The sequence below is a fragment of the Lycium barbarum genome, chromosome 8 (genome assembly GCF_019175385.1).
Source record: "Lycium barbarum isolate Lr01 chromosome 8, ASM1917538v2, whole genome shotgun sequence".
NCBI lineage: Eukaryota > Viridiplantae > Streptophyta > Magnoliopsida > Solanales > Solanaceae > Lycium > Lycium barbarum.
The window spans coordinates 130,622,055-130,644,898 of NC_083344.1; the positions used below are offsets into that span (position 1 = coordinate 130,622,055).

Here is a 22,844-nt window from a genome sequence, read left to right on the forward strand (position 1 = left end):
CACGTGTTGCACATTTGAGGATGCTGCTTGAAATATTTTATTTCCTTGTTTTTCTGTTTGTTGATTTATTGGCTTAAAAGAAGCCTTCTTATTCTTTCTCCTGGTGACCTCTATGAAACCATCATCATCATCATGCATTTTTTTTTCTTCCACTCCTTCTCCCTTTAATTGTTGTGCTTCTCCTTGTTCCCCCTGTTCTTGCTTGCTCGACCCTTCCTCTGTTACAACCTGTTTTCCTTCCTGTTGGTTAACATTCTTTCTAGCTGCAACTTTACAATTAATTTGATCATGTCCTTGTAATCTACATATTCTGCAAAATGCCGGGACACCTTCGTATTCCAATCTTTGATAATAACCTTTCAAACCAGCCCCTTTCTTTTCTATTCCAACAAAAATAGAATTTGGGAGATTTTTTTCCAGATCTACCTCTATCCTTACCTTGGCTAAATTTGGCCTAGTTCTTAGATTAGTAGCAAGATCTTCTTTTAATGGAGTTCCTACTTGCTGAAGAATTTGGCTAATATAATTCCATTGGAACAAGTGATACTTCAATTCCGGTAACAAGACCCAAATTGGGGCTAAAGAGGTTTCTTCATTTGGATCGAAATCCGGAGACCATTTGAACATTCTCATCAAAGCATTATCAGTAGAGATAAATCTCCTAAAGTATACATCATTTAGGTCGGCTTCATTGTCAAAATCTAGAAAAATATGGCGATAGTCATACACACCTATACGCACCTTACCTTTTAGAGGAATCTGCTCTTTGAATTTAGTTCTAATCAAATCGATTTGGGGTCTGCCATACGTGTATTTTCCAACTAGAGTCCATTTACACCGTTCGGTCATTACCCCATAGTAATTATCAGCATCGAAAATCGCCGTCGGAGTGCCGTTATGTACTATTTGTCTGACCACCACTGGATCGTTGATAATAGGGATGAAAGGAGCGGGGTTCTCTTCGATTGCTCTCTTATAATCGATCTTCTTTGTTTTTGGCCCCATAGAGGTGTTCGGCTTTGTAGTAGGGTCTTTTGGTTGATCTATACGCGCCGATAATCCGGCCGCCGATGGTGTCATTTGGTAAGAGAGTGAGTCTACGCGTTTGGCTTTTTACCGTTGTGGTTTGTTGTACGGAGAGAGTTTTCTTGCACTATGACTAGGTCTTATATATAGGCTAGTTGGTCGTTTAAAGGGAAAAAAAATCGCCTTTGTCCATAATTAATATTCGTGACGTTGTAAATAAATTGTTACACTATTAGGATAAAACGATATAACTATTACCCCCTCTGTCCCAGCATGTGATACAATTTCGGATTTCAAAAGTCATTTATCGTGAATTCGGATATATAATCTTTAAATATTTTGAAAAATTATTTACATATTTAGAAATTACATAAAAGTACTATAAGTCACAATAATTAATAATGTAAAATATTTAAAAAACATACAAATAAATCACGGTCAAAGATTTTCTTGTTTTACTCTTGAAATCCAAACTATATTACATAAATTGAAATGGAGGGAGTAGATAAAAAGGGGAACAAATTCTTGTGATACATCCAGATATATACAAGTCACAACATAACTAAGCTAGTAGACAAAGAAAGTTGCAACACAATCCATAGAACTTTACTGATATCACTTATATATGTATATGTATATATCTATATGATTAATGGAAGTTATATCCAATATACATGATTCCTGAATTGTTTGGAAGAAAATAGATGAGAAAAAGGAGTGAAGTTTGTTATGTAGAGGAACTTGCAGTAACTTACCGACAAATTAAAGTCTTGTTTAACGACATTATTGTCCACCCCTTGAGATTTACTTTTAAATATATTACTAGCTAGATATACTTATAACTTTAAACCTTTTTCTTATGGCCAAAACCTTTATGCTTTAACAAGCCAGAAAATGCTTAATTAGGAAAGACGCAAATTAAATTACCGTGTCAAAATTCAGCATACAAGCTGCTTCTTCCATAAAGTAATTGTACATTGATTACTCACAACAGACACAGAATTTAAAAAGTAGATATTAGTGTTTAGAAGAAAAAAAGTATAGTTTACTGATCATTTTTAAAAGAACACGTATGAACATAAAGTCCATGAATCCACAAAATCTACTTCTTGTGAATTTGAGATTTGAAAGACTTTGAATTCTTTACAAGATCAGATATACATAATTCTCCAAGGTTTTAAGTGAAGATCTCGAACAACTTTTTAACCCTAATAAAAGAACTAGTGATGACCACTAAAAAATTACACTCAACATAGTTTCACGCACGGTGGTGAAACCTATGTTGAGAACTTGGTGCACAAAACATTCCTCGTTCATGCAAAGTTCAGGGGAGGGATCAGACGCACCACCTCACAGGGATATGATGTAGGCAACCTATCCTAAGGCAACCGTTAGTGGCTGATTTCACAACTTGAATTCGTGACCTATAGGTTACACGAAGAAAACTTTATCGTTGCTCCACGGCTCCCTTTGATAGTGAAACCTATGTAATTACCCTAATTAGCTAAGGTTTCACCCCAAATGCTTATTTTTTCTTCTTCATTTTTTACTTAATTATTTTATCTGACCCCGAGCCACCAATGAGATTCCACTATGGAAGGGTACTTAGAATTTCAACTAATTTAATTTTGTGCCTAATAAAGGGAGCAAGAGACAAGAAAGAGAAGATATATTGATAAGTCAAGAGTTTTAATTAGAAAAATGGTCACGCTCAATGTGGTTGGTTGTCTTGCATGAATGCAACATTGAGCGTTATAGCCTATCATATCCTTCACATATAATACTTCACATATAATATACTACAATTCTTTAAAACTAAGATAACGTTATAGCCTATCAAGTTTCTCATACATAAGCAAAAAAATGTTAAAAAAATGATGAAGCTTTTGAGCCAGCTCATCTCCCTCATTATTAGAATAAAAAGAGCCAATAATGGTAAGAAACATATGTAAACCCCACCATCACAAGAAACGAAAATCCACACTAGAAAATGTAAAGCAATATACACAAAAACATAATTAATATTTTATTTTATTATATAATATTTTTACGTCATTCAAAGCATGTCAAAATGTAAGTTTTATTAAAATATGAAATTTGAAATCTTCAAAATAAAATATATTATTCCTGTTTTAACAGATAAAAGTCGTGATAGTATAAAAATAATTTATACTGATTAAATAAAGTGTTTGTATGGTCAATAAATATTTTCTGTCATGTGAAAAAATTGAACAGGGAATTAGTCGGGTAGTGTAATGAGGATATCACTAGAAAATTATTGGTTGCAAAATTGGCCATGACATCAGAAACTATATCATAGTGAGTATATATTTATTATATCATAAAAAGAAGTAAAAAAAGGTACCGGAGTTGACAGGCCAAGGTTGAATAGATTGACCTGTGTCCCCTCTCTCCATCAAAAAAAACTTGGAATACCAATTTCTTGTCCCATCACATCACAGATGAATAAATTCCAAATCCACCGTTAAATGCAGATTGCATTATCATTCTGAAAAGCCCTAGAAACATCACAAGAAAAAAAAAAACACAAGAAGAAAACATATGTGCAGGGGCTTTGTCTATAACTAATTAAGTAAATAATATATTTTTTCCTATAAAATGTTAATTTTTTTATGAGATAGCCATACCACAACAAACATATCTAGAGTATTCCACTTTCATCATCACCAATTATCACAAAAACTTCCACAAGCTCATAAAAAAGGAGTCAAGCAATATGTAAGGAAACATGCTGAAAATAAGTAACTAAAAAGTATAATTTTTTTTTCGATGACTTATAACAAGTAGGAGCGTACTAGAAAGAAAAATAAAGTGAAAGGGCTGAAGATGAAAATGAATATGAAAATGGGGTTTGTAGTAATTAATATGCAACTCAAAATTATGAGTAAAAATAATAATAATATGCAACTCAAAATCATGAGTAATATATAACTGCCATGAGATTAACTTGTTGATAATCAAATTTTTGTTTTTCTGTTTCTCAAATCCATGAAATTATAGACAATTTATCTCTCTAGAGAAGAAGAGATCAAAAAGGGGTAGTAGACGCAAAAAGTACTCCTATTTCTAATAATTGAAACATAAATGACTAATTAATTAATATTCATGAGAATGATGATGATGGTGGTGATACATTGTTGATGGACTCTGGTTATTGTGGCTACTGCTGCAATCATGATCACCTTCATTGTTATTCATTTTGCATGCCATTTGATGAGCACCGAGATTTAAATACACCATTCTTGAATCCAAGTTCAAATTTCCCATATAGTTGTTTCCACTGCTCGTACTCGAACTATGATCTTCGCGAGATCGATTATTATTCGCTTCTCCTTCCTCTCGGGAAATTACCGTAGCCGCGGATTGAACGAGCTCGAGGCAAAGTCTTAACTTATTCGGTTCAATGTGAGTTAGTCCTGGTATAGCACCCTTGAATAAAAAATCCGAAGTTAGGGTTCTCAAAATATCGAGTGGAGTGATCCCATCCACCGTTCGAACATTAGGGTCAGCATGATGATCTAGTAAAACCGCAACCATATCGGGTGAAACCATTTCAGCCGCTAAGTGAAGCGGGCTTTTACCGCTCGGCCCGGCCTGATAATTAACATCGGCCGCGCCGAGCTCAAGTAACGCTTTCACAACTTCGCGGCTACAATTTTCAACCGCATAATGTAAGGCCAATGATTCATCAAGATTTAGGCCTTCTCCCATTACCATAAGTTTGACTAGTTCGACGTCTGACGAGTCGAGCGCTCGTCTCATTCGTCGGATTTTTTGGTCCTCGAGCTCGAAGTTCGAGGTCATCTGCTGGTAGTGGTTGTCGTGGTGATGATGAGGGATTAAGGATCTTCGAGCTATGGAGGATTTGAGGCGGAGATCTTCAATTTTGGCTACAACATCAATAGGGAGGTGTTTGGCTAAGATTTCTGGTGGGAGTCCTGATTTTGCAACCAAATGTGAACAAGTAGTCCAAAGTTGATGCATGTCTTGTTTTCTTGAAGCTATTAAAACTTTCATCACATCGTCAATTGAAGCTTTCTCCACCATGCTTACTAGTTGCTTCTGTTAATAAAATAAACGTCAGTAACTACACTTCAGTCCCAACCAAGTTAGGTCAGTTATATGAATCTCCGCTTCTTCATTTCAAAAATGTATTTCATCTCAAAATAGAAAAAAAAAAAAAAAAAAAAAAGGAAAGGAAGTTTGTAATTCTAGGAAAAAAGTTCTAAGTATCAATGTGATTGTAAAAACAAACTGTGATTAGGTAGGGTAGGTATTATTATTTCAGAATTAGCATATAATATAGTAATTAATTCCAACTTTTGCTGTTGCTCTTTTGAACCAAAAGAGGAAAGTAGACACCACTATTTAGGAAAAGATTTGATATCATCACTTTGGAAATTAAAGACAAGACCAATGAAATCAAGAACCAAATATGGAAACCTTTGAGTTTGGCGCACAATAAGAAAATAGGACAATCCAAACGAGTGTAAAATCTTACATGAAATCAAGGAAAGCCCCTCCTTAGATGAGAGATCAAAGTTCAAGATTCTACTATAAAAATCTACAAATATGGTAAACTAAGATGAAAGAGGAAACAAAAAAGGCTGCATTTGATAAATACATAATAGAAAAAATTGGATCTGGTGATTCTGCAAAAGAAACCTAGGAAAAAGAGAGAAACAAGTACTATTACTAGTACTAGATTTCTCTTAGATCAATTTTACAACCTTCCTGAAAAATACCAAGAAATTATAAAAACTTTGGCCAAAATCCCGTTGATCCACATAATAAAAAAAATCTCACGTTCTAAGAGGAAAAAAGAAGAAAAATCTTAATCTAAAACCAAAACTAAGAACATAAGTTTCTAGAAAAAAAAAATTAAACCTGAGTGAGCAAAGCAAGCTGTTCAACACCAAAAGTTCGAGCGGCTGAGAGTGTATCAAGGGCAAGATCAACGGCTGCACTGCAATGTGTATGCCAACAGCTTCTTTCCCCACAATTAGGCCTAGGTTCATGTTTTTGTGGCACAACTGAAACTTGTCCACTATACAAAAACTGAAGCATCAACAAGAAAACCTCGTACCCCACCGCGTTCACAGGTATCACCTGTGAACTCGTTGTTGTGCCCCTCGGTGAACCGCCGAACGGGCCAACACGAGGGCCGGAAGGCGATTCCGGCCCGCAGAAGAATTTCCTAAAGAAAAGGCTTCTTGCAGCTAAGATGCATCTGTGAGCATGTACTAAACGGCCTTCAACACTGAAAGTAACATCACTAAAAGCTTGGCCGTTGATGAGGAGATTGAGATAATCTAAGGAGAGAGTTCTTAAGGAGTCTTCAGGACTCATATTCTGGAAGAAAAAAAAAGGGAAAAGAACTAAAAAGATAGTGCAAATGAAGGCCTAATAGGAGAATGGACACATGTATAGTGAGAGAGAGGGAGAGGGAGAGAGAGAGTAAAGCTAAGTGGCTTTTACTTCATTTAATGGATTATTTGTATTGTTCTTTCTTTCTTTCTACCATTAGATGAAGAAGTACTCAACTGTACATGTCATTTGTTGTGAGATTCTCTACCTATGGGTGTTTCTTCTGTTGTGTTGTGTGATTAGATATTTTTGTAAGAGAGTGCGGGGGTGGGGGTAAGTGGGACTGGGAGGGGGGGCGGAATTTATTGGCTATCCCTGGGCCACTGAGGTATTTAAAAAAGAAAGGAAATGAAGAGAGAATAATGACTGGGTTTAAGTTATATACATCGAGGGATTTTGTTACATATATAAGTAAAAACAGTTTTAATTTTTTAAAAACATCATATTTTACCTATATACAACATTTGGTATGATATGAAGTACAAAACCTTGCATTACCAATTGATTTTCGCGTTATTATTGTGTAATTTATTCTCTGTATAATATTTCTCGTACAAACAACCCGTGCATTACAACTCTTATCTAACTAGCCCATCAACCAAACGACCCCTTAATAAGTTATTTCGTTCTATGAAATGATGGTATAAAGTATATTTTGACAATTAGGTCATTCATTAAATAATTACTGGTACGTCTTTGAAAAGCATTAATTAGTTGTAGTAATTTGATGCAAATGGTAAGTAACTTGTTATCCGCCTATTACAAATTGAAATTTATTGATAGTGTAAATGTAAAAGAGCCAATACTGTATCAATGTATATAACTTAAATCTATCCGTCTTTCATTTGAAATTTATGACTAGTATAGGATAATTCTTTATTATTAGTGTAGGTAGATTAAATCCGTTCATAAGAACGGTAGTAACGTGATTTTCAAGTATGGCCAGGGTCATTCATGATTCATCAGCTGCCTAATCAAGCATGTTGAAATTTCTTGGAGATAGTGTGCAAGAAAAAGATAAGCGAAACAGAAAAGTACTCTTACTAGAAGTTAGGTACATAGATGTTTCAGTTTTCTCCCGTGAGTTAATGGCCCTCGGAAAGTGAAGTGTAATTATAAACTAGAGGGAAATTAGTTAAAAAGATCTTTACAAAAATGAACAGAGGTATATGACCTTAATATGACCCTCTGTATAGTGTATACATGGGCGATTCTGACCGAACACAGTGATGATCTATTATATTTTGCGGAGGGTCATTTAATCAATTCACAGTTAGAGGTGTATTGGCTAGTAATATTACCATAAAATATTTTTCGAATAAACTATTTCCGTCAAATTGAATTGGAAAATATTATTTCTTGTTAGGGTTTTGCCCTGATTTTCTTATCATATTTGAGTGTTACTTTTCTCTTGAAGAAAAGTCAAGTATAACCATAATTGCTTTACTTTTCCTGAAAGAAAAATATAATTCTCTTTCATATTTGGCTAGTCCTTTTCTTAGAGGAAAGGGTTTGGACCTCTATAAATTGAAGAATCCCTCTCATACAACAGAACACCATAGCATCCACAATGTAGTCGTTTAAAGAGTTTTGTTTTTGGGGAGATTTTTCTCTCAAATAGTTTTTATGCTTTTAGATTGGTTTTCATATGTAGATCAATTGATCAAACCATATAACTAGAATATTATGTCTCTTTTATTATGTTTTTCTTTGTTGTCTGATTTATCACTGTTCAAGGTTTGCAATGATAAGCTTCCGCATGACGCCCTGATTATTTCGATCCCAACAAGTGGTATCAGCGCCAATGGTTCAACGAGGTTGAAGACAAGTTCAAGTGGGTCAATTCAAGTTGCAACCAAATCGACAGTAATGAAGATTTTTATCCAAAAAGAAGAAGAAGATATCTCTAGTACTAAATGTGGAGACAATTTTCAACAATCGTTCAATCATATTTTCAACAATCCTGCTGCTGCATATTTTTAAAACAAAAGCAATTTTTAACTCATGCTTACTTTAACGTATGAGCTCCAATTTTCAATTCATCCTTACTTTTAACGTGTGAGCTCAAATTTTCAACCCTTGCTTACTTTAAACGCTTGAGTTAATTTCAACCAACGTTCACTTTTAACGCATGGGTTCCACTTTCAACATGTGCTCACTTTTAACGCACAAGGCTCAAATTTTTAACCCATACCTACTTTTAACCATAGCAAGCAGTAGTTATGAAGGTTATGTGAAGAAGACGAATCAACTTTTGTCAAGAAAATTCAGGCCAAAATGGGAGATTTGTTAGGGTTTTGTCCCGATTTCCTTACTATATTTGAGTGTTACTTTTCTCTTGAAGGAAAGTCAAGTATAATCATAGTTGTTTTACTTTTCCTGAAAGGAAAATATAATTCTCTTTCATATTTAGCTAGTCCTTTTCTTAGACGAAAATGTTTGGACCTCTATAAATTGAAGATTCTCTCTCATACAACAGAACATCATACCATCCACAATGTTGTCGTTTAAAGAGTTTTGTTTTGAGGGAGATTTTTCTCTCAAATAGTTTTTATGCTTTTAGATTAGAGTCGAAAATAAATACGTGTCTCCGGGAGTGGATGTAGAGTTGTGGGGCTGAATTCATCTAAACCCATTTTTCTTTTTCTTTTTTTATGCAAAAATAAGATTGCAACAATTGATAGGCCTGAACCCATATTTTTAAAACTACAGTGAATTTACTATTAAGAATTTTAAATATTCTGAATCCACTTACGTACATCTTAGTCAATTCGTATTAATCAGGCTCCAAAATTGACGATGGAAAAAGAATAGTGATGAGGAGTAGGGAGATTGGGTGAGGGGGAAAATGTGGTAGGCAGCATTTGGGGGAAGCGTGTCGGCCGGGTAAATGGGGTTATACTCGTGCACTGCCAACATGCGGCTAACTTAACGTTTATTTAGGGTTTTTGACCTGTCACCTTCCCTGACACGTGATTACTACTCTTCACTAAAACTGCAAAAAGCTGTTAGTAGTAGTTAACTTGTTTACTGTTTGTATCACCGAGCTATTTAGGAGTATACTAGCAATATATGCCCGTGAGAATTAAAATTAAAGTGCATACGCGTATATATGAGAAGAGAATAAATATTCAGTACTATAATATATACCCACGTGGGATAAAAAAATAGTTGATTAAAGTGTACAATTTATATAGCTTTTGGTACAAGCATTCATTACTGTGTTAGTCCCTCTTGGACACTTATATATAATAGAAATGTTATCGAGAATATAGATTAAAAAAAAATCAATCATGTAATTTAAGCAATTATAAAAGAGTTATTTATATTCTTTTTCAAGACTATAAGCCCACCCTATTCATTAGGTATTAGGCAGAAGCGAATTCAGGATGAATTCTTATAATGACCTCAAATTAGTGTTTGGATTAACAATAAAATATTTAGAGATAGCATTTAAATTTTTTGATATATATATATATATATATATATATATATATATATATATATATATATATATGGTTCGCATGAAAATTAATGAATTCTCGTGAACCCGTAATAGTGTTCTTGATCCGCACTGATCCTTAACATAATGTATAGAGGTGAATATATCATATTTATTAGTATATGAGTTCGTCCAAACTCACCATTTTTGACAAAAACACACACAAACATATAGAGATGATTAAATTTCAATGAATATCAAGTTTTGAATTCATAATTCTAAAAATATAATATATTTAATGGTGAAATTTGAAAGGTCGAATTAACGACTCGGACCCCCAAGATCAAATCATAAATTCTCCTGAGAGTAAATGCAGATCAAGATTTAAGCTCTATGAATTTATTCAATCTTTAAAGTTTTTAATATGAAAAATGTTTTATTTTTAAAATTTATGTGTTCAAACCCATTGATTATTATTTTAAATTTAATAGATTTTACATATAAATTTATAATTTGTGTAAAAAAATTCGATTCTAACGAATTTGATGCCATAACGTCAGGGGCGGATCCACCCTTTCGGGTTGGGGTGGCATGGCACCCCCTCGATTAATAAATATTTTATATACTTATGTTGTAATTTGCTTAAATTAGGTTAAATATTTGATCCTGCCACCCCCGAGTTGTAAATTAGACAAAGGTGTCACGACTGGTAGACACAAGTTTGAATGTATCTTGAACATTTTTCGACTCCCATTTTTCTTTGCGCTTTGTACTTCCTTTGTACCAGTAATTCCCTTTTCGGCCCTCCCAATTTTCTATTTATCTTTTTATTATTTATATTGCTTCCTCTTTTTTATTATTTTATCTGTGATCTCTAGCGAGAACACACAAATAGAAACTTCAAAATCCCTTAAATTAAGCATTTCTCTTAATCTCAAATTTGTGAGTATTTAAATCGAAAAACTTGGGTCTCAATGGGAATTTTGGATTGAGATCAAACTTCAATTTTTTTTTTATAATTTCTTTGTTTATTACTCCCTCCGCTCATGTTTACCTGTCTATATTTGACTTGGGACACTCTTAATAAGCAATAAATAAAATGAGAAATGAATTGAAGTACTTAATAATAAGGGTAAAATAGGTATAAAATGGTAAATTATGTCTTGATTTTTCAAACTATATAACCTACAAGTAAAAGTGGACATATATTTTTAGTATAATGGACAAATAAAAATGGACGGAGGGAGTGTATAATAAAAATTTATGCTATTCTATAATTGTTAAAATCAATTTAAATCACTTTACTACTTAAATTGTGATGGAAATTTCGTAAGCACTGCTTAGAAAAAACATGAAATTTATGATTTATTTTTGAGAACTTGTAGTTTATCTAATTCTACATTTACTTATGGAGTGTATTTACCTATTGAAGAGTTTTTCTATTATTTTTCTTATTTTGATTGGTGTAATTTGAAGATGTTATTTTACTTGTGCAAATTCATTTTTTAATATACATAAGAGATGCAAGTCGCTTGGTGAAAATGTTGATTTTACTTCTGTTGTTAATGAGTGTTAATGAGTGTGATTCCTTATTTAAGATGCTAATTATGTTCGTTTTTTAATTTTTGAGATGTAATTTTCATATTTGCAAATAAAAAAAAAAACCTATTAAGTTGACCCGAATAAACTAAAAAGAGATTAACCCGACTTAAATACACGTTCCTAACAAGATGTACATTAAAGAAAATTATGGCACCCACCACCTTCAAATCCTAGATGCGCCTCTGCATAACGTTGCATCCGTCTCTGTCCATGAGTGTACAAATATTATTTTGATATGCATTAATTTATATATTGGAAATTAGAATCATGTGGAGGAGGGGTTAGTTCTGCAACAAAAAGAAAAAGAAGAAAATAAATACGTATGACAAAACCAAAAGAGAGAAACCTGCAGTGATTGACAACACATCACTGACGGTCTTATGATTTGAAATCCTTCGATTTGACGCTTGACTTGTCTTTTCATCACCATATTTATACACACCACTCCCTCTACACCCAACAACATTACTTGTATTATCCTCACGTATATATGTACAAACAAAATATATGCATGAACTTCCCTTCTGTACCATTTAATTTGTGGTCGCATATTATACGCTTTTTCCCCGAAATTTAGGCTTTCGTTTACTTTTCCTTTATCTCCTGTTTCCCTCTTTCCATAAAGATACTGAGTGAGAGGTGAAATGGGTAAAATAATGAAAAAGATAACAAACACTTCAGTTGAAATCACAAGTGCAAAATCCAAGAATGAGCAAATGTAGAGAGATAATTTTCCTTGTTACGTTTTCTTTCCTATTCCTTATCGTATGAAGCATAAAGTGAGAGGAGAAGACATAATATAAGTCTCATTGTATGTAATTTAGTTAAGAAGAAACCATACTTAGAGGAAACATAAAATATATATGAAATAAAACATAATTATAGTAACAAAATATTAGTTACAACGAAAGTTCTTAAACCTTTGTTTGTCCATAGTAATGCACATTCCACCAAGGAAAGGAATTTTCCAATGAAGGCAAAATCAGAACCGTGAAAAAGGTAACAAAAAGAGTTTGTAATGTCGAAAATGAGATTTATGATTTTTAGTTGAGGATCCCTTCACTTAGAGCCCGTTTGGATTGACTTATAAGTTGGCTTATAAGCTGTTTTCAGTTTTTTTGAGTGTTTGGCTGACCAGCTTAAAGTCATTTTATGCTTAAAATAAGCTCAAAAAAATAATTGGACTCATTTGACTTAGTTTATCTAAAGCAGCTTATAAGCTGAAAACAACTTATAAGCCAAAAAAAATAAGTTGGACTACCCCAACTTATTTTTTTCAGCTTATAAGCTGCAAACAGCTTTAAGCTGTAAGCCAATCCAAACGGACTCTTAATTAAGCTAGTTTCGGCTTTCAGGTGGCTACCAGCAGATCTATGGATTGGAACCCATAATAAATTGAAAAACACCTCTATGGATCGTCCTTTCTTTTATGGATCAAATACATGAAGATTTTTTTTTATAAAAATTGGTAGGGAAAGTCAAATCTAGGTCCTAGGATTTCCGCACTAAAAAGTTTAAAAGAGTTTAGTGGAACTTACTCCGCTAATGATACTAATTTTAAGAACCCTCGATGGATAAAATTTGACTTTACTTGGAACCATGGACCAAAACCTGAAAATTAAAAACTAGCTACTCCTTTCACATAATTAAGATAGTCGTTAGGGTCTTGAAAAATTGTTATACGAATGGCCTAAGACTTCATTGTGTTTCTAAAATTGACGGGATAGATACAATTAAATTGGAGTTGAATGAAAAAGAGAACCATTTTCTCTGTTTAATTGAATAATTCATATTTTTACAGTGAATTACACAATATGAGATTAAAATATGGCTTTGTCAAGTATGATTCAATATAACTCTTAACTATTGCGAAATTGAAACAAGACACTAAAGATTAGAAAGCTTATTAGGAGAGAGTATAATTGGCAATTTTTAATGGCTAATGTCTGTATACGGTAAAAACCGGATGTATGCAAGACCGGTGAGACCGAGGACCGGAGATAGGAAGAAACAAGCATGAGTACAAAGTCTTTCCTTCAAAACGGTGGGATTGCACCAGGTGCAGTTGATCCGAGAAAAGTGGAGCAAATCTGTTTGGTCCGGTATTTCCGGACCAAACTCTGCATCAACGTTAGTCCGGTTTCTCCATGAACGAATTGATCGTGACCGTTAGTCTAGTTTCTTCATGTCCAAATTGGTCGAGGCCGTTGGTCCGGTTAACCAGTTGCAGAGTTGCCACGCGTCAAGACCGTTCTGTCACGATTGTACTGACGGCCGTACGGGTGTTAAACCGTACGGTCCAACCTTATCCTTTTAGGGTTTCTTTATTCAAGAAAGGATTTATGTTGTATGCAAAACCCACAAGGTAAAACTATAAATAGAGGACATCTCCTTACTTTTAGGGGTTGGTTTTTCAAGATCAAGAACATTGTAATAGCAAGTAGATATAAAAGCATCATTTCTCTCTCTCTCTCTCTCTCTCTCTCTCTCTCTCTCTCTATCTTTAGTCCGAATCAGTGGATTTTTGTGGCCTTAGTTTATATATATATACACACACACACACGTGTAAAAACACGTAAATCCATAAATATTTCTCATAAACACAAAATAGATTAAAGTTACCTACATATCCTATACCTCATTTATAAATTCAATTTTTACCCAAATTCGGGGTAAACAGTTTGGTGCCCATCGTGGGGCTAGGATAATAGTGATTTTTTAATCTTGGTTTCTCTTCTACCTGTTGGTTCAAAGAAATCTTCTCTTGATCTCTGTGAAAACAGACCTAATGTTAAGCAGTGGGCAGTCTGGTCATGTCAACAACAACGAGATTATGGCCGAAAACGAGAACAGTGGACTACGGGATCTACCAGCAGACCCCATCGACCCAAATTCTGTTGATTCAAGGGAAGGCCTCAACCGGCAGAACACCGTGAACCAGGAGAATGCCACCCAGCCGGCCACTGATCCCTTAAATACTCATAATTCATTTACTTTATCCCGGGCACAAGGCCGGAAAGTACCGGACACCCCGGATGAGGTTAACATACGTCTAATTTTTGAAATGTTGCAGGAACAGAGAACCGCCATCGCCGAACAAGGAATTGCAATAGCTCAGCTTTAAAGTAAAAATGATAAAGCGCCCCCGGAGAGGTCGAAAGGCGTCGCCGAACCAAGAAGAGACGAAACACGGATGGTCGAGAGTAATGGATCTGGAGCTGGTTCATCCACGAAGTTCTGAGAATGCTTGAAACATTGGCAAAGCATGTAGACTCAACTGAGAAGATGGTGGAAACATATAACTCTCGGGTGGATCATATCCAGGGGGCTCCGCCTCTTCTAAAAGGACCGGATTCGAAGAGGTACACTCAAAGGCCTTTTCCTCCGAGTGCGGCTCCGAAATTGATCCCGAAGAGGTTCAAAATACCGGATATCCAGAAATATGACGGCACAACGGATCCACAGGAGCACGTGACTTCATACACCTATGCCATAAAAGGCAATGACGTCGAAGAGGATGAAATTGAGTCCGTTTTGTTGAAAAAGCTCGGAGAAACCTTATCGAAGGGAGCATTGACTTGGTACGACCACCTGCCCGAGCATTCAATCACTTCTTTCGAAATGCTCGCGGATGCGTTCATAAAAGCCCATGTTGGAGATAAAAAGGTGCAGGCCCGTAAGGCGGATATTTTTCGTATAGCCCAAAGGGATGATGAGTTGTTACGTGAATTTGTCAACCGGTTCCAAAGGGAACGGATGGAGCTCCCTCCGGTTCCGGAGGAATGGGCTGCGCAAGCTTTTACTAAAGGGCTTAATCCTCGGAGCTCGAAGGCCTCGTTCAAACTAAAAGAAAACTTGCTGGAATACGAGGCTGTGACCTGGGCAGATGTCCATAACAGATACGAATCAAAGATTCGGGTAGAGGATGACCAGCTCGAACTTCCCCCGAGGCCCGTAAACATGAGAAAAACCTCTGAGAGATCGAGGAAAAATTACAAGCCGGAGTCAAGACCAAGCTTCATGTCGAAAAAATCAAGGGTTGGTCCCAATCAATTCTCTGGTCGGGGTGATAAACAGACCGAGAGCCCGCCAAACAGTTGAGGTCTGCCATTTAGAAGTGATGATGGGAGTTCGGCCAGCAAGAAATACCTACCAAGGATATCGGAGTACAACTTCAGCATCAATACCTCAGATCTCGGTTCGGCCATTGGTCATATCGCAGAAGCAAGATGGCCAAGACCATTGAGATCAGATCCGGGTCAACGGGACTCGAGCGTGACGTGTGAGTACCCTGTGACTCATGGGCACAGAACTGAAGATTGTCGCCAATTGAGGGAGGAGGTAGCTCGGTTATTGAAAAATGGCCACCTTCGAGAATTCCTGAGTGAACGAGCTAAAAGCCACTATAAGGAAAGGGAGTCCCACAAACGGGCTGAACCGGTGGAACCTCAGCATATAATCAACATGATAATCGGGGGTACAGATGATCCTCGAAGGTGGGTGATGAAGCGGACAAAGGTTACCGTTTTGCGTGAGAAGCGCCGCCGGGATTTTATGCCCGAGGGTTCCATCTCCTTCAGCAACGAGGATGCAGAAGGCATCATTCAACCATATAATGATGCGTTGATAATTTCAATTCTTATTTTCAAATCACAAGTTAAACGTATTTTGATTGACCCAGGTAGCTCGGCCAATATCATCCGGTGGAAAGTGGTTGAACAACTAAGACTACTCGATTAGATTGTGCCGGTGGCCTGAGTACTTAGTGGGTTCAATATGGTGAGTGAAACCATGAAGGGGGAGATTTCTTTGCCGGTCAACATTGACGGCACCATTCAGCAGACGGTGCTCTATGTCATCAAAGGGGATATGAAGTATAATGCTTTGCTTGGCAGATCGTGGATACACAGTATGAGGGCTGTGCCTTCGACGTTACATCAGCTATTGAAATTCCCAACACCGGAGGGGATCAAAACCATCCGAGGTGAACAGCCCGCTGCAAGGGAGATGTTCGCGGTCGATGAAGTGGCACTCTTTCATAAAAAACCGGATAAAAAAGAAGATGAGTCAGTTGGTGGCAAGGACTCTAAATAGCAACTAAAGTATACGGGTTTGACAGCAGAGCAGAAAGGGTCAGACCCGGCGTATGAAGAGGATGATTTCGGTGTACCCAGATCATTCGTCTTGTCGGATGACTCGGATGCAACTAAGTCTACAGTAGAGGAGCTAGAGCAAGTCATCGTGTTCGAGTACCTACCGGATAGAAAGGTATACCTGGGCACGGGGTTAACCTCGGAGCTCACGAACAAGTTAATTAAGTTTCTTCAAGCTAATGCTAATTGTTTCGCATGGTCCCATATAGATATGACAGGTGTGCCACTGGAAGTAACAACTCACAAGCTCAGCCTCGATAGGAGATTTCCCCCGGTGAAGCATAAGAGGAGGCCTATGGCAGAGCCAAAACACGCCTTCGTAAAGGATGAGGTAACAAAGCTTTGAAAATAGGCTCTATCCGGGAGATAAAATACCCGAATTGGCTAGCTAACGTAGTAGTGGTGCCAAAAAAAGGTAATAAATTTAGAATGTGCGTTGATTATAAGGATTTAAACAAAGCATGCCTGAAGGATTCATTTCCGATGCCTCACATCGATAGAATGATCGATGCGACGACCGGGCATGAGATGTTGAGTTTTCTCGACACTTACTCCGGGTATAACCAAATCCGGATGCACCCGGAGGATCAAGAGAAAACATCCTTTATTACTCGGTACGGGAATTACTATAACAATGTCATGCCCTTCGAATTAAAAAATGCCAGTGCAACCTACCAACGCCTAGTTGATGGGATGTTCGAAGAACAGACAGGGAAAACAATGAAAGTTTATATTGATGACATGGTAGTCAAGTCCCTGGAAACAGAGGACCATTTAAAACATTTGCAGGAAACCTTCGATGTACTCCATAAATACAACATGAAGCTTAACCCGGAGAAATGTGCCTTCGGTGTTCGGTCGGGCAAGTTCTTGGGTTTCATGGTGCCCAACCGGGGAATTGAAATTAACCCAGACAAGATCAAAGCCATCGAGGATATTGAGGTGGTAAATAACGTCAAAGGAGTGCAATGGCTCACCAGAAGGATAGCGGCGCTGAGTCGGTTCATATCGAGATCCTCGGATAAAAGTCACCGTTTCTGCTCCTTATTAAGGAAAAAGAATGACTTCGTTTGGACACCGGAATGCCAAAGAGCCTTGCAGGAATTGAGAAGGTACTTGTCCAGCCCGCCTCTGCTGCACACACCGAAAGCGGACGAGCAGTTGTTTCTCTACCTTGTTGTATCCGAGGTAGCGGTAAGTGGTGTTTTGGTCCGAGAAAAATTAGGTACACAATTCACTATATATTATGTGAGTAGAACTTTAGGGGATGCGGAGACCCGTTATCCCCACCTTGAAAAGTTGGCATTGGCATCGGTAAGTGCTTCAAGAAAGCTTAAACCTTACTTTCAATGCCATCCAATATGCGTAGTAACTACTTATCCTCTAAAAAACGTCATGCATAAACCGGAATTGACGGGTAGACTGACCAAGTGGGCCGTAGAAATTAGCGGATATGATATCGAATATAAGCCTCGGACGGCCATTGAGTCCAAATCTTGGCCGATTTTGTGGCAGATTTTACCCCGGCTATGATTCCCGAGGTTGAGAAAGAAATTCTGCTAACCTTGGGGAAGGCTTCGGGTATTTGGTCTTTGCACATGGACAGGGCCTCGAACCTCAAAGGTTCCGGGCTTGGCATCGTCCTTAAAATCCCCGCCGAGGATGCCATTAGACAGTCAATTACGACTATTAAATTGACTAAAACGAAGCTGTGTATGAGGCTATGATTACAGGTTTAGAATTAGGTCGGAGTATGAGGGCCGAAGTAATTGAAGCAAAATGCGACTCCCTCTTGGTCGTTAACCAATTAAATGGTGTATTCGAGGTTAAGGATGAACGAATGCAAAGGTATCTAGAGAAAATCCAAGTGATACTTGTTGACACCCAATTTTGTCCCGCCTCTCCTCCGAAATACATATTTGCGCTTCTAATATTTTCAAAAAATAAAATAAAATAATAATATATATTATGTTTACTATATTTATTAGTCTCTTATCAATAACGACATTTTATTATTCTGTTACAACTATTATTATTATCATTACTATTATTATTATTATTATTATTATTATTATTAATAATAATAACTATTATTATTATTCTTAAATTATCATTATTACTAATTGTCATTAATTATTATTATTCTTGTTATTTTCATTATCATTATTATTATTATTGTTAATTACTAATCACTATTATCAACGTTACTTTTTGTTATTAATTATTAATCATCATTATCATTATTATTATTATTAGCAATCATCATCATTATTATTATTATTATCATTATTATTTCTTATTATTATTATTATCATTATTATTTTATTATTATCACTATTATTGTTATTATTATTAATTTATTATCATTTTTTATTATCAATAATTGCTATTTTTTATTATTATTATTATTAATTATTATCATCTTTATTATTATTATTAATTATTATCATTATTCTCATTGTTATTTTGTTATTAATTATCAATATTTGTTATCTACTATTATTATTATATCCATTATTATTTTTTATCACCATTATCATCAGCATTATCATTATTACCATTATCATTATTGTTATTATTATTAGCAGTATTACTACCGCTATTTAGTTGCTGCTATTATTTGGTATTATTGAAATTTGCATTTCTCAGCGTCTTACCAACTTCCGCATATACACCGCATTTATTTCGCACATTTAAAACGATAGCGTTTATTTGTTATTAAATATTATTGCACGGTCATTGCAACATCATATAATTTTATTATCCGGACCTTTTATAATCACATATTTCCGTATTAGGTGATATTCTGGCATCCTTAGTACATCGTTAATTAAAATGGGTCTTTTATTCAAATTTAGAAGCCAAATTATTTCTTGCACTCGGTCCGCATTTTTGACTTACCGGACCCCAAATCAAAGTCCGATTAACTCCTAATATTTTTTGATTAGCCCGTATCGCTTATCTTAATTTTTAGACTAGTCCATGGTTCAATTCACTAGTCCATTCTTTTAATACCCGGTCTAAAAAATTGACCCGGTCCACAAATGGACCTGATCCGACCCATCTTCCATTCAAAATAAGGGAAACCCTTTTAGGGTTTCCCCTTCATTTTCGTTCCCTTCCGCCTCTCTTCCTCTCTCTCCTCCATCGCCACTCCACATCACCGCCGTCTCTACCACCCGCACCTCTCCCATCTCCCCCTACGCTTTCTTCCTTCCCTTTCCCTTTACCCCCAAACCCTAAAGTCGTCGTCCATCCTCCCATCGCCACCCCACTGTTTCTCTCTCCCACGCCTCCATCCATGCCCATACTTCTGACACACCCATGCGTCTGTCACACCACTTCACTTTGTTCCCCACGCTCCCTTCCTCTGCAACCCCCACTTCCCCTATTCGTCTTGTCCCCCCCCCCCCCCCCCCCCCCCGCTCCTCTCTCTCTTCCTTTTCGGACGAAAATCCTAGTTCAAACCTAAGATTGATGTTATAAATAATGTTTTCCCAAGTCAGTAGCGGGGAGAGAGTGAAGAGATTCCCGAAGAGGAAATTCGGAGCCATACAAAATCCCTTGAAAAATTGAGTTCTTTAGCCCAAAAAATTCTATAGAAATTGAAAGCTTTCGTTTTTGTCGCTAAAAAACCTCCTAAGGAAAATTTCAGTTTTATCAGTCCTTTTTATCTCTGGGAATCGAGTTTTGAAGTGTTCGGGTGTGAATCGAGGACTCGTACCCACTTCGCTGCACCCGAAGAAGGTAAATTCCCTCCTTTTAAAGTTATTTTAATGACCACTGGAATGTTTTAAACTGTTTTTGTCGATTGATTCGCTTAATTGTATTTTTTGTTTTCGTTTCAATTTTATTCGTAATTATTCTGGTCGAATTAAGCATGACCTGTTTTGTTTGGTTTAATTCTGTGAGTATGTTGGCTTTGTAAGCCAGTTTAGATCCATCCGGTGTTTCAAGGGCATGTTTTGTTAAAGGATTAGCTATTGTTCATTTCATCTCTGTGAAGTCCTATATTATTTGATAAGTTTTCGTACAGACTTGGTTCCCTGTGATTAGTTGAATTCAAATTAATCCCTCAAGATGATACGCTATCCGCCTATATCAGCTTCAAGGATCATATTTGCATACTTAAATGGCTTAATCTTGCATGTTTAAGGCTCACAGTCTATCTAATTATGTTGATATCATTAGCTGTGTATGAGTCATTAAGTTATGCCACTTGTGAACTGATTAACATCATTAGCAAGAATCATGGGCTCTTTCTCACTATCATAAAAGGATGCCAAATATTACCAAGAACCCATGAGCTAGTGTATGTTTAAGCATAAGGTTAAATTGATTAAAGGGTTTATTGTATTCCTTTCCTTTCTTGACAAATATGCTATTGTGTTTGTTTAAGATGAGTTAGGAAAATGAAGACTTATTAAACCGGTAATAATATGCTCAAATGCATTTGAGAGATCTGTTAAAGAAAATAAGGATTAGTTTGTCAAGGCCAGTTTGAAGACTAGATTCAGAGTCAAAAGTTTGTTCCAAGTTAAAAGTGGAAACTGTTAACTTTTAAAATATGGTGTATATGTAAATTGTGTCAAATTCAGGGAACCATTTTAGAATTGAAGTTGACCAGCTAAACCAACCTATATGATGTTGCATACAGTTTAATAAGTTTACTTTGACTCTGAGAAAGTGTTTTGGTTATGCATGTAATTGTGCTTTGTATTTGCTTTGGTATGTTGAGTTTGGCTTGGGACAGTCATTGATATAGACTGCCAGGATGTCCTTATCTTGTCTTTTCACAGTAACTCAGTTCTCCACCAACCATAGCCTGTTATTTCACTTCATGCTGAAAGTATTTCACCTGATGACTTCAACTAAGTTTAGTATGTTCTCCTGCATCGCTTATAGCTGCTTGTCCTCTTTGATTATGTTTGTTGCATGCTTATGCATTTTCCTGAGCCCAAGTTACCTTGTAATATTCATATGATAACTTTGTTTCCTCTTGATATGGGTCCTCTTGAATGCTTTCCTCCCCTCAGCTTCTATTCCAACAGTATGCATGCTGTGTGTTTGTCTGTGTGAATCACATGGCCTCTAGGGCACCTCATCTTGATCAGTGATGTTGTTTGCTTCGGTCATGCACCTGATGTCTAGATTTTTCATTCCTTTGTTGTTTTCTTGAGTGATGATAAACATACGACCATACTGTTAGCATTCACTGACACTGAAACAGATTCGATATCGAAGGCATGAATAGTCAATTGGTTGGTGTCTGAAAAGCTGATTTGATATATTTCCTAAGAGCATAACTTGTTTCACATGGCTGCTGCCTCGTTTAGATTTCTTTCAAGTTAACAATGTCTGGCTGTTGGTCTGTAGACTTTGCTTGTGTGTGTGTGTGTCAAAAGCACAAGTCATTGTGTCCTCATTTGAACTTGCAGTGGTCGCATAAAAGATTTTTATGTGCTTATCTGAAAGTTTGTTAAGTAAAAAATAAGTTTAATACATAACCATATAGGACCTGGTGACTGGTTTAAATACCCACAAAGATTTTAAGAAAATCATTCTTTTTTGTGAATTGGAAGTCAGCATTCTTTTGAGACTGCTGCTATAGTGATTCTGTGGGATGGTAATACCTCGAAATTATGTGTCATATTTTGAGTAACTGAGATTAATTTGCCTAACAGCTACTAGGAATCAGAATTGTTGCTTCGCCTCTTTTTTTTCTTTCTTTCTTCCCCCTCCTCTATGTGGGTCTGGTTGTAGATTTACGAGCAAGTATACCATGGATATACTTGAATATACCAGATATAGGCAGTCCTGCACACTGTTAGCATAAGGGAACTTGTGTATTTGGCATGAATCAGGTAGATCATTGGTACAAGTACAAATTTGTAGTCTATGCATGCAGTTGGGTCAAGTCTTGTTAGTTATTTATTATTGGGCCTCCTTTACGTACTAAACTTTCAGTTCATATTGGGCCAGTCTAAATTTGATTTTAAGTGACTTATTTGATTTGAGCCTTCTGTGGGTTGCCTGAATTCTTCTGAAACCTTTCTTTTTTCTCCCTGCCTCTATTTCATTCTTGATACACGTGGTATATGTACAACCTATTGATCTATTTCCTAGTTTACAGTTCGTATGTTTCGACCATATTCTTTGATTATGTACTAATTCTTTTCTTTCCGTTTTATGCATGACCATCGCATATGAGTCCGAGGGACTCGTTCTTCTTC

General features: G+C 36.2%; 1 protein-coding gene across 1 annotated transcript; it reads right to left on the reverse strand.

Moving 5' to 3' along the window:
* Positions 1-3,971: 3,971 nt before the first annotated feature.
* LOC132607461 (BTB/POZ domain and ankyrin repeat-containing protein COCH-like) lies at positions 3,972-6,631 on the reverse strand. Its single transcript, XM_060321432.1, has 2 exons — positions 5,935-6,631; positions 3,972-5,109 (listed from the first exon to the last, which is right to left on the reverse strand). The coding sequence occupies exons 1-2, from the start codon at positions 6,394-6,396 to the stop codon at positions 4,144-4,146; spliced, it is 1,428 nt and encodes a 475-aa protein (XP_060177415.1). The 5' UTR covers positions 6,397-6,631; the 3' UTR covers positions 3,972-4,143.
* Between the last annotated feature and the right edge of the window lie 16,213 nt (positions 6,632-22,844).

Excerpts from the sequence above, each read along its gene's own strand:
- LOC132607461 (XM_060321432.1), bottom strand. The coding sequence starts at position 6,396 with ATGAGTCCTGAAGACTCCTTAAGAACTCTCTCCTTAGATTATCTCAAT. Across the intron at positions 5,110-5,934 it reads AGCTTGCTTTGCTCACTCAG|AAGCAACTAGTAAGCATGGT; the intron begins GTTTAATTTTTT and ends TTTTATTAACAG.